This window comes from Phoca vitulina, unplaced genomic scaffold (genome assembly GCF_004348235.1).
Source record: "Phoca vitulina isolate PV1807 unplaced genomic scaffold, GSC_HSeal_1.0 scaffold59, whole genome shotgun sequence".
NCBI classification, from domain to species: domain Eukaryota; kingdom Metazoa; phylum Chordata; class Mammalia; order Carnivora; family Phocidae; genus Phoca; species Phoca vitulina.
In genome coordinates, this window is record NW_022589762.1 from 9225045 (window position 1) to 9238161 (window position 13117).

Consider the following 13117-nt stretch of genomic DNA (forward strand, 5'->3'; position numbering starts at 1 on the left):
ATCTGTAGTCTTCACATTATTTAAAATAATATAACTCTTTATGTGAACATGTAATTAATATTTGATAAGTAAATGATTGAACAAATGATAGCTTGACCAGAAACACATGTTTATTCAACAAGCTTTTTTGAAGTCTGTTTCACAGAGACAAACAACTCCATTTCTTTTAAATAGAAGTACAAGACAGGGAATCCGGCAAAATATGTAGCTTAAATACGGTCCACAAACATTGCTGTGCTCTGCATCTATGGAAAAAAGAGAAACATAGGAAGGTTGTAGGGTTTCCTCAGGAATAGTCCCTCAGTTGAGCCTGGGCAGCAGAGTGGGCTAGAACAGAGGTTGGCACACTTTTGCTGTGAGGCCACATGGTAAATATTTTGGACATTGCAGGCCATGTGGGTTACATCATAGCTACTCAACTTTTGAAAGCAGCTATTGAAAATAATGTAATGAGCATGGCTCTGTTCCAATAAAAACTTCATTTACAAAAATAGATGTTGGGCTAGACTTTGTCTGAAGGAAACAAATTAGCTGTGATGGAAAATGTTGCCTCTTAACGATAGCTATCCTACTAACAAACAAGCAAACAACACTTATTGACTTTACTGATAATGGTGTGAATATCTGCTATTGGAGTCTACCTACAGAGTAAGTGCTCTTCTCCACAGTTTTCTCTTTGTGTGAGAATGTGCCCTATGGACTGTCTTGGGTCTAGAAGGAGACTTGTAGAGAATTTTAAATTTAGAAGAAAGTTTAGGGAGTGTAGTTAATGTGGAATGGTGGTGGTCCTGGCGTGTGACCTCTTACGTACGCTGCAGGGGGCGATGTACTCAGCAATGGCCGACTCATCTGAAAGAATTGTTGGATGAAAGGAGAGAAAAAAAAAGATATCTATAAACTGGAGCCCATATTAAGTTTGTTCACTTTACTTTTGAAGAAAAGTACATCATATCAGGATTGTCAAAACTGCATAAATACACAAGTGTTGAACAGGTTAGTTAAAATATCTATATTCTAACACTCATTTGTCATAAACTGCTTTTTCTTGTTACATTATCTTTTTATGTGTATTACATTCTCTATGTCTCTAAACTATTTGAGAGCAGGGACCAAATGTTATCTTTCTTTTTAAATTTCTAAGTTTCTGACTCCATAGATACTGATAAATTTGTTCCGTTCATAGTTTCTACACTATGTATCTCAGAGCAAAGAGACAAATAGATGTACTACTGACTGAATGGACTAAAACTAGGATCTACTGTAACAACAGAATCCATTTCTTGGCTCTGGGTTGAGATTCTTTAGTTGCTTCAGTTTCCTTTGACTTACCTGTCTCATAGTAATCATAGACTTTAACAGTCGCTGGCTTGAGGTCTCTTACTGGGATGTCTTGCAGAACCATGAAGGAAAAGCTGAGTGTCTGATTTGTTACCTAAAAGGAAAAGTGGGAGTAATGAACAGGCTAGAAAGCCTCCTTCCCTCTTCCTTGAGTAAATTATATTCTTTATGGTTCTCAAATTCTTATGCACTAGTGTCTTTTAGGTGAGCAAACATTTATGGATGACAAGATGGGTTTTATTTTTTTATTTTTAAAAATATTTATTCAGTTATTTTAGAGAGAGAGAGAGAGAGAAAGAGAGAGTGCGTGTGAGCAGGGGGAGGGGCAGAGGGAGAGGGAGAGTCCCAAGCAGACTCCCCACTGAGCCTGAAGCGCAGTGCGGGGCTGGATCTCATGACCCTGAGATCACGACCTGAGCCACCCAGGTGCTCCCAAGATCTGCTTTAAACAAAACTTTGGAAACACTTTACCATGAACAAAATTCCCCTGATTTTCTCTTAAACAACTGAGACAATCCATATTCTCTTGTAGTCTTCTGTATGAGATTAACTCTCTGGGCCCATGGGAATGGTTTCTAAGATGCAGAGACTTGGCTTTGTACCATTTGTAATTATTAAACTAGTCTTTTTGTGTGCTTAGATAAATCACTCCCTTTGCTTTATAGTCAGATTTGAAGATATTCATGAGGTCTACATTTTATATTCTCTTATATAGTGATATATTAGAATGTTTACAGTATCATTGATCAACCACCATGTGGTATATTTATTCTTTTGTGGGAGGTCTTTAAAATAACAGACACAATAAACCTTTTGTTCTAGTTCATAGAAATACTCATTTTCCAATTTTAACATAATAAAAGAGAACAAAAGACTCCATGGGTCTAAAAGGAGATTTTTATTCTCTTAGAATAAAGGAACTTTCTGGAAGAGTGCTATTAATTACCGCTTTCCTCATGCTACTTATTTTCTAGTGAAGAGATTCACTTAAAAAGATCACCAGTATGTATAGTGTCAGCCAAAATGTCAGAGCTCTTACCTGTTCCACATAAATGAGGACATGGTTATTGCTTACTTCCATCCTGCTCACATGGCTGGATCTTTCAAGCTGAGGAAAATTAGAAAATTTAAAAAGTTAGAAAATGAGAGCAGATTGTAGTAAGGGACAATGTCCAAATGATGTCAGGAGTAGGATTCCTATAAATCATTTTCATGGTTAAATAGCCAGGGTACATTAAAGATATAAAAGATGGGTGAGGGGGAAGAATCAGATTTGGCTACAGGCGTCAACATTGTCATGTCTTGACTGAAAAAATCTTCTGGCTTTCTATGAAGAGACGGCAGCCAGGTATTTTCAGATCAGGCTTTCCACCATGCTTCAGTATCCAGGTAACACATTAGACCCTCTGACATCTGTGATGATTCTAGTTCATATTGACTTTATCATTGCCAAATTTTTTAGAGCATATCAGCCAATTTGGTACTTAATCATAGTCTGTCTTTCTAGCATTGTGATGGTAAAATAACGTTTCATGCCTATGTGTTTTAAATCCCTAACTAGACTGTGGATGGCTCAAGGACAGGGACTCCTCTCGTGTTTCTCTAGTATCATACAAGTCCCTCAGCTTAGAGACAAATAAGCAATTATTGAATTGAATTTTCTGGGTTTGGGAAAAATATTTCGTGAGGCAGGTTGCTATTGATAAGGCTTTGATATTGGTATGGTCTTAGTTTGAAGATACAGAGCGTCCTTTTGTATGAGATCTATTAGGCTTAAAATACACCTACCATTTTTACTGTTGGTTTCAAGGGGATAAAACCAGACACCATCTTCACATCCACAATCACCATATTGGAGACAGAACGGCTCCCTGTGTAACTGTAGTGTCAAAGGAAAAAGGAGTAAGGGCTTTGTATGTGAAAGAAAGCCAGAGTCCGTCTTTTAAGACCTACCATAAATGTGCCTATCGTCATGAAGTTTTCTATAACATTATAACTCCTAGAAATCTCTGTTCCTTGGACATGTATGACATTGATGTTTGGAACCCTGAATGTACATCAAATCTATGGCTTACTAAAATCATAGATGTTTAGGTCCCAATCCAAAACTATCAAATCAGAGTCTCTGAGAATGGAGCTTGGTAATCTGCATTCATTAACACATTGCCAATTTTTGGACACTCCATTTATACTATATATTTGTTATTTAGTAGGTATTACTTTTTTATTTTTTTTTTAAAGATTTATTTATTTATTTGAGAGAGCGAGAATGAGAGAGAGAGAGAGTACATGAGAGGGGGGAGGGTTAGAGGGAGAAGCAGGCTCCTCGCTGAGCAGGGAGCCCGATGCGGGACTCGATCCAGGGACTCCAGGATCATGACCTGAGCTGAAGGCAGTCACTTAACCAACTGAGCCACCCAGGCACCCTACTTTTCTTTCTTTCTTTTTTTTTTTTAAAGATTTTATTTATTTATTTGACAGAGAGAGACACAGCGAGAGAGGGAACACAAGCAGGGGGAGTGGGAGAGGGAGAAGCAGGCTTCCCGTGGAGCAGGGAGCCCGATTGGGGGCTCGATCCCAGGACCCTGGGATCATGACCTGAGCCGAAGGCAGACGCTTAACAACTGAGCCACCCAGGCCAGGCGCCCTACTTTTCTATTTTTAGTTAACTTGAATGCAGCATGTTTCCAGAGAGGCTCCAAAGTATTGTGAGATCAGATAGACTTATACTTTATACTTTGAATAAATTGATGTTTACTAATTAGGTTGGTTGTCTGAAACATGATTTGTTTTACAATATCAATATCATTAATTGTAGATACATAGTATTATATGCTGCTATGTTTTCTTAGGATTCCTATAAGTTGTTTTTTTTTTTTTTTTAATGAAAATTTATTTATTTATTTTAGAGAGAGAGCACGCACGAGCAGGGGGCAGGGGTGCAGAGGGAGAGAGAATCTGAAGCAGACTCTGTGCTGAGCACGGAGCCTGACACAAGGCTAGATCTCACAACCTCAAGATAATGACCTGAACCAAGAGTCGGATGCTCATCTGACTGAGTCACCCAGGTGCCCCAAATTCCTATAAGTTTTTGATGGGTTATTATAAGGTAATTTCTATATTTTATATTTAATTTATACCTCTATTTAATATTAGCATTTGCTATTTATATATTTGATTAGAAAAATAATAAAATAGAATTTAATTATTCAGAAAAGGTAAGGAAGACTTAATTCAACCTAAAATAAAAATCTTTGTGGAAAGTAATTTATTCTTCAGCATTGAGTTGAACAAAAATTAGTGTAAAAGTAGGAATTTATTAGAACATTTGAAGAGTCTATATTTTTTTATTTGAAAGTTTAAGACCAAACTTTGCTTTTAAATACTTTTAAAGTATTACTGAGGGGTGCCTGGATGGCTCAGTCGTTAAGCATCAGCCTTCGGCTCAGGTCATGATCCCAGGATCCTGGGATCAAGCCGGGCATCGAGCTCCCTGCTCCGCGGGAAGCCTGCTTCTCCTACTCCCCCTGCTTGTGTTCCCTCTCTTGCTGTCTCCCTCTCTGTCAAAAAAGAAATAAAATAATCTTAAAAAAATAAAGTATTACTGAAACTTTAAGACAAAAAAATTGCTAGAGAAAAGGATCACTCTGTAATGATACAAGGCTAACTTCATTAGTAGATATATCAATTTTAAATTCATTCACCTAACAGCATAGGTTCCAAATATATTCTTAATTACTGAAGGTTCCAGGTAGCTTTTAGACTCAGCATTAGGTGGTTCAGTCGGAAGTCTTACCTGACATTCAGTGAGATCTGGAAGCTGGTGTGAACTTTGGGTCCATCCCAAGTATGGGGTACAGTCTGTACCTTCGAGGCAAATGGGGAGTCCTCTTTCTCTGGAAGAATATTGTATTTCATGGATGTCTGTGGAACAGCAAGCACAGCAGCAGTCTCTCTCCTTACCTGGGACTCCTCACTTTTCCATCATTCAACTTCTCCCGATTTGCCCTTCATTTGTCCAAGAAAGAGAGATCAGAGCTCCCTTTTCATTTGATAAGGTTAAAATTTCAAGAGTCTCACCTGAAGATACACACATCTGTCTCCAGTCACTGTTATGGAATATTCCCCAGGCAGCTCTTGCAATGAGACCTGATGCAGCAACAGGAGGTTGCTGTCGTCCACTTGGAAATTTGTGACAAATGCCTGTGAATTCTGGATGGTCACCTGGGCAGCTTTCTCAGTCCTGGTGAAGGTGGCTGTTCCATATCTGGTTAAAGCCTGGAGAGCCACCACTGTGTCCTGGAAAAGACAAGTGGAGAACCCACCCCCACAGAGTAAGTTTTTGGTAGCAGGGATTTTCCCCCAAAGTCTGTGTTGGTTACCACAAGGGGAGGCTGGCTTTTTCCCCCTGAAGTATACACCTACTCATTGTCTTTCCTTCTTCTCTACCTTCAGGCATCATCAAAGTTATGCTATTGTTTCTGCAAATGAAATACAAGATTATTGATGCCAATTAGCCTTGCCATTTATTTTCCCTTATATTGATTTTGTCCTAAGGGATTATTCTCTCTATCTGGAAGTTGCAGCCTGCTCTTTCTTATCAAGAGTCCTCTTGGCTGTATCTTTTAAAAATTGGGTTGAGGGGCGCCTGGGCGGCTCAGTCGTTAAGCGTCTGCCTTCGGCTCAGGTCATGATCCCAAGGTCCTGGGATCGAGCCCCGCATCGGGCTCCCTGCTCAGCAGGAAGCCTGCTTCTCCCTTTCCCACTCCCCCTGCTTGTGTTCCTGCTCTAGCTGTCTCTCTCTGTCAAATAAATAAAATCTAAAAAAAAAAAAATTGGGTTGAAAATTAGCAAGTTAGGAAAAAGAGTGACTGGTGTTAATGTCGATAGAAGAGTGAGAGACATTGGTGATGAGTGGTGATATGAGACAGTTGAACTTTCCCAACTCTCTTTTCCTCTTTTATACAGCTTATTTTCATTCCCTGCACCTAATTTCTCTGAAAAAGAGAAGTTTTACTATGTCCATCCTAAATATTGAAAGAGGATTGTAGGAGCAAAAACCCAGACTCTCTGGATGTTTAGCACAAAAGGAAAATTCCAAGAACTCAGCTTTGAAAAAAAAATCAGTTTAAAGGGGAAGTCAGAAGGGAGTTCACCGGAAGTCAGAAGGGAGTTCACCGGGCACCAGAAAGGATTGGAGAGCCTGAACAGGACTTCTCAATCATTCTATGAAGATCAACGTGAACTCTACTTGGTACACTTTCCTTTTAATCGTACAGTTTTCTGGCTCACCTTAGAGGATTTCTTGTTGGAAGAATCCTACAGATGTAGTCTGGAGCCTAGAACACTGATTCTTTTTTTTTTTTTTTTTTAAGATTTATGTTATTTATTTGAGGTGGGGGAGGGGCATAGGGAGAGGGAGAGATAATCCTAAGCAGACTTCTGGCTAAGTGCGGAGCCCGATATGGGGCTCGATCTTATGACCCTGAGATCATGACCTGAGCTGAAATCAAGTGTCAGAGGCTCAGGTGACTAGGCCACCCAGGCGCCCCTAGAACACTGATTCTTAACCAAGAGCTATTTTACCTTGTCTCAACTGGGAGCAGGGTGTTACTGGCATCTAGTGGAGAGAGAACAGGGGTGCTGCTAAACATCTTAAGGATCCAGGACAGCCCCTCACAACAGTAATTATCTGACCCAAAATGTCAAGAGCACTGATATTCAAAACCTAGAGTGTGGCCAATGACCAATGTGTATAAGCTTTAGAGAGGAATGATGTTTATGGTAAGTAGCCAAATCGATAGAATGTTAACATAGTGCTTAGGGAAAAGTGTTTTTGGGGAATGTCTTAGATCTCTTTACTTCATATTCCCACTGTCTTCAAATATCCCTAAATAACTCTCCCAAGATGTAATGGTCTCTTCTCTTTTCCTTGTTAACTGCTGTGTTTTTCAAGCTTTCCCATGTGCCATGTGAATCTAGAGTCTTGAGAAGACTATTTGGGAAACACAGACCTGAGTGGAGGAGAAGCCCCCCTGGGAATTCTGTTGCTTTGTGATCCACTCCACGATGCGCGAGGCGGAAGTCAGCTCCTCTGAGGTCGGGGCAGGCTGGGCCATGAGGTAAGCCAGGAGCACATAGGATGTTATTTCCACCTCAGCTGAGGGAGCCGGGGGTTGGTAAAAATGCCCTACTGGTGCCCTGGGTTTCTGAGGTCGCTCCCAGTGGACTGAGTTATCTTACGGGTGAGAAAAAGGAGAGAATCCTAATTACCAGTAGATGATACGTGAATACACATTTGTATCATATGGAGCTGAAGATAGTACAGAGAAGTAATGTCCTCTCTGTCATAAGCCCTGCAAATTCACTAACTCACATTTCCATGCTAAAGTTGGTTTAGTCCTGTGGGGATAAGTTGAAGAATGTTGTTGAAGGAGGAAGCATAGAGCATCTTTATCAGTTTCTCAAATATTATTTTAATTGAGTCAGGGGAAGGGAAAAGTGACAGAGAGAGTTCTCTGGAGAGATATTTCCTGGAAACTGAAGAATAAATTGGAATATAAAACCTACCTATTGATCTCAGAGGACTTTTGTGATAATCTCTGGCAAATAGAGATAAAAACACTTTGGAAATGTTATTTCACTTCCTTTAGTGTGGTTTTTGGTTGTTCTCAAGCCGACTGCCTGCTGAGTGGGTGCCTGACATGGGGCTCGATCCCACAAACCTGAGCCGAAATCAAGAGTCAGAAGCTTAACTGACTGAGCCACCCAGACACTCAAGAAGACATTTTTACAAGAGGTGCTCTGATTTCACAATATACGAGTTGGCTAAGGAATCCCAGATGAAGCTTGTTACTTTCGTTGGAAATATAACCCTCCTCTTTTTGTAGTATCAGTGTAAATGAAAGGGGAAATTTTTTACCATTTTCTCTCACCTTCTTTCACAGCTTCCTCATCAAGAGAGTTCAGTATTGCTCTCTTCTTATCCTGGTTTCCCACTAGAGCAAAAGCATAGGCCCACAATGCCTTGGTGTAGCTATGGCTCCCACGTGTCCCCTCCTTTGCTGTGTTCCAGGCAGTCTCCAGGCAGAACAGGGCATTGCGAATAACAGGGTGCTGCAAGGACAAAGAGGTAATGATGTCAGATTAGGGTAAGTAGAGGATGGAGGAAACCCTGAGTTGGATATTGTTCGACAGAAGTCATTCGTGGTTGTCAGCCAGCCAGGTAGACAGCCAGATAGCCACGATATTGAAATTGAAAAAAATATTTTAAATCTCTTAGCTTTATCGTTAAGTCTTAAAAGAATAAGGCTAGTGAGCCTGTGGTTTTTGGATTAGTTTTGGTACATAGTCCGAGGGCATGGCTAAGCAAGTATAAGTTCCCTTTAGTGGATTAACCGAAGAGCTTATCTAGCTGAGAAATGCCTCAGCATTGAGCAAAAGGAAAGTTGAGACTTGGCTTGTAGTAGGCGGTGTTCCAGACATCAGGCCTGTAGGTTCCATGGTAGGAAATGGGATTGAGGTGAACCTTACAGTGACTGGAAGAGGAATCTCCAGAAGAGCAATAGTAATGTAGGCTGAGAGGGTCACTTCATCTTCTACTCCTCCCTGTGGGGTGGGGGAGGGGGGAGAGAGAGAGAGAGACAGAGAGAGACAGGGAATTTTTATTAATTCTACTCTCAAATTTTAGTATATTCTCTACTGCTGTTTCATGGGGACCCTTCTCAGGGTCTGTCTCTATTAAGCAAAATAACATCCTCATGCAAAGCACCGTTTCTTTCTCCTCTATAATTTTCAGGTTTAATATTATATTCCTTCCCTGATGCCCTCTCACACTGCTGGATTTCATCTTTGCAATTTCTCTGTGCCTTCCTTCTCCCCTCACCTTTGGAGGAATGTTAGTATTCGTGTATCATGAGGTTCAGGATAAGTACTCAGAACACCTCACCTTAATGGCATTGTTGAGCAGTGACCCAGAGCTCCTGAAACAGCCATTGTCCTTCTGCCTTTGGGAGAGCCACATGAGGGCTTGGGTGATGTGTGCTTCATCGATGAAGATGTAGGTTCGAGCCTGGGAAAAAGTCTCCAGTACAAAGGCCGTGAGCCTGAAGGGTGAGGAAGAGTGGGGTGCTGTTTTCCATACAGCACCCTAACACTGTTTCGCACACATAGACTCCTTTCCCCCCAGTGCACCCTCATGAGAGTCAGTGAGCTATCACTAAGAGTTTGGAGACTTTTTCTGTTAACCTGGCAGCTTCCATATTCTTTTTGCTTAGCTACAACATGTTGTTAAATGCATTACCAATCGGTCCCTGCTTCCTAAAGCATTTCTGTGTCACTTTAGAGATTCAGGTGTCTCCTAGTGTTCTTGGGTTGTTATGATATTTGCTCTCACATTCTGGGCTTTCTGTATTTATTTCTTTTTCACAGATTTCTTATCTTCTCTTCTGCAGCTAATACTCTAATGAACTAACTACTTTGAATGTCTTGCTTCAGTAAATATTTCCCTCCACATCACCCAGCCCCTCCACCACTTTCTGGGTCATTGATTTACACTTGTTTTCCTGTGTGGTCAGACTTATTCAAGACAGATAGATACATAGAGAGATAGATGAGCAGATGGACAGACAGGTAGATAGATGGGGTGGATGGATGGATAGACGGATGGAGAGACAGAAGACAGACAGATGGATGGATAAACAGAGAGAGAGAGAGAGACAGACACACACACACAGAGTCATCTAGTAGAAGGTAGTAAAGTACACTTAGTTTTTCTAGCCCATTTCTAGCATCTCTCAGTGCTGAGAAAAAACTTAAGAGGGAAAATCACTAACTTGGTCCCTTAGGAACATGAGAAAGAAAAGATGCTTGGTGTATTAGATGTAAAAAGATTCAACTTCCAAGTGTTCTCAGTTCTGCCATTTATTAGTTGTTTATACCAGAGACATTTATTTATCCATGCTGAATGTCATTTCCTCCTTTGTAAAAAGAAGTGAATAGCTCTCACTTGACAGGATTGTTTTAAGAATTAAATAGGCTAATATATGTACGTGCTGTGAACTCATAGTTGAAAGTCAGAATAGATTTTCTTTTCTTACCAAGTGTTACCTTGGTTCCTTCCATATTGTTCCCCAAAGGTGCTATAGGAATCATCTTGGTGTTTGTAGTTGAGCTGTCTCTGGTAACCTGGAATGAAAGGTTCAAGTAGTTCAAGAAGCATTAGAAAAAGGCAGGCCACCCATAGGTGCAGGCTGATGCATCCAAAAGCCACAGACATCATATGGTCTCTTATCTGACATAGTTTTAGGAACACTATGGATATGTCACAACACAACATCCTATTAAATGGTGGGAAAATTGTCATTTTCACAAAAATCACCATCATTAGCTTAACATCTGGTAATATAATTCAGGTTTAATCGGGAAAGTCTCAGAGTAACAAAGTAAACTTTTCTTTGACTCACCACTGGTAAGATAGCCAAGGGCCTTGGACTTGATCTCTGGAGTCAACTGTTGGGTTTCATTCAGATAGTTCAAGACATAGATGTTAGGAGCAAACAGGACCATGTTTTGTTCTCCACAGCCATAGGGCGTCTGGAGGAGATTCTGTATATTGTGCACAGCGGAACCTAGTATGTCACCTAGGGGATGTGAAAGATTAAATGTCAGAGTAATTTCAGCCCCTAAGTAGACCAACATTATTAAAGACAAATTATTTTCATATTTAGAGTCATGGACACCATCATTTAGGCAAGAGGAAATTTATATTTAGAGAGTGAGACTTCCAGAATTCTAATAGAAATAGATGCTATTAATAAATTGAGATTTAAAACACAAATATTGGGGCACCTGGGTGGCTCAGTGAGTTGAGCATCTGACTCTTGGTTTCAGCTCAGGTCATGATCTCAGGGTTGTAAGCCACGCATCAGGCTCCATGCTCAGTGGGGAGTCTGCTTGAAGATTCTCTCCCTCTGCCCCTCCCCCTACTCTCTCTCTCAAATAGATAAATAAATCTTAAAAAAACCCCACAAATACATAGATATATGTATATAGATTCAGATGTATGACGGCTGCTCTTTTGTCCCGAGTTTCCCGGGTGCAAGATGACTCACCCAAAACTGAGAAAGAGGCTCTGGCAGATTCTTTGACCACATTTGGTGGGAGCTTCAGGGATAACTGCTCAGATATTTCAGTACCTTTGGAAACAGACAACCCATATCAAAGTATGACATCTCTTATAGCAATACAGTGTAGTGGTTGGGAGGGGGCTTCAGAGCCACACTTACTAGCTCTGTACCTTGGACACATTACTTAACCTCCTCATAGTCTAACTTGCTCATGTGCTGATTCAGTAGAAGAATGCATGTAAAACATGTGTGCATTAGAATAGTCTCTGCAACATGTGAAGCCTCCATACATGTGAGCAGTTATTATTATGGTTATTATTATATTTAGCGGTATTATTATGTCTCCTTCAGGAACCCTGGGTCCGAGGAATAAGGACTTTGGCTTATGATGAGATCACCTTTAATTGTCCAGCTCTTCTTGACACAGAATGACTTCCAGAGTCCTTTCCCCTCTCACTTTACTATGTTCTGGGTAGCTGTGCATGGTGGCTCTCTCTAAAAGAAGCTTGGGAACTGGTGGGGCATATAGTTCTTTGATCTGATTGTCTAATTCTCTGATTTTATTGTTCTCTGATTTTATACTTTAAATTGGTCCTTCTCGAAAGACAAGAACAGTGTCATATACACTACAAATGTAGAACTAATACTAATGTGGCAATGTAACTTAAAAGCTACAGTTGTTTCTTAATGATATGATAAAGCCCTAATGTAAAGTTTTTTTTTTTTTGCCATGAAACATTTTTTCAGTAAGATGAATACAAAGTGACCCCCGTTTCATCATCAACTATTTTAGAGAATATCACTGTCATTCAATCTTATTATGACTTTGCTGTCTTTCTACCTAGATTATGACACTCTAAGCTACTATATCCTTATTGGTTCATGAGCAGCCCCTGGGCTATGGAGGTAAAGGCTAAATGTGAACTGAGCAAGTATTAGTCTTGTCTGCACCCCTAAGCCACGTTTACCCACACTCTTGGGCTCAGTGTCCTCTTGTGTAAAATGCATGTAAAGAAATACTTATTGCTATGCCAAATTTAAGGGAACATTCTAAAGATAAAGGGAGATAAAATGTAGGGACATGCATTGTAACTTGACATACATATCCCTGTGGGGCATTATTCTCACTATGATTATGAAGATGGACTCTTACCAGAAGTGCAAGTCATAGAGTTGAAAGTCTTTTCTTGTTCAATACCTTCAGGCTCAAGTGAAAAAAAAAAAGAAAAGGGATAAACGTCCAAGTTTTTGAAGGACAACCGCAGATTCATTGCTTTGAAGGGTGGGGTTTACACTAAACAATCTTAACATCCTACTTATTATCAAATTACTATAAATCCATAAAACTCTGAAGAACCATGGAGACCAGCAGAGGAGAAAATGAGGGATAATAAGGAAAGAGAATCAAAGGTACAAAGTGTGAGAAATAAATGAATCTTAGAAGAGATGAAGAAGTCAGGAAAAGGGACTAGCTCTGAAATCATTCATGAGAAGTATTTATGATAAGCTAACAAGGTTAGCTAAAAATTTTACTATAATACTTTTAGGACAGGAAATTCCGTTAGTCTTATCAGGTGGATTGTGTGGGTACGGTATTAATTATTCTTTGTTAGCTCAAGAATATGGCCATACTGTTTCTCACTGTTACTATT

General features: G+C 40.1%; 1 protein-coding gene across 1 annotated transcript in view; it reads right to left on the bottom strand.

Moving 5' to 3' along the window:
* Nucleotides 1-209: 209 nt before the first annotated feature.
* Nucleotides 210-13117, bottom strand: part of PZP (PZP alpha-2-macroglobulin like) — a 49079-nt gene continuing 36171 nt past the window's right edge. The window contains 15 exon segments of the mRNA XM_032390758.1: nt 210-245; nt 812-849; nt 1330-1432; nt 2378-2446; nt 3127-3217; nt 5135-5262; nt 5419-5637; nt 7353-7576; nt 8274-8454; nt 8872-8946; nt 9287-9443; nt 10437-10524; nt 10803-10979; nt 11451-11534; nt 12619-12670. Coding sequence (XP_032246649.1) covers nt 210-245; nt 812-849; nt 1330-1432; nt 2378-2446; nt 3127-3217; nt 5135-5262; nt 5419-5637; nt 7353-7576; nt 8274-8454; nt 8872-8946; nt 9287-9443; nt 10437-10524; nt 10803-10979; nt 11451-11534; nt 12619-12670 — 1722 coding nt within the window.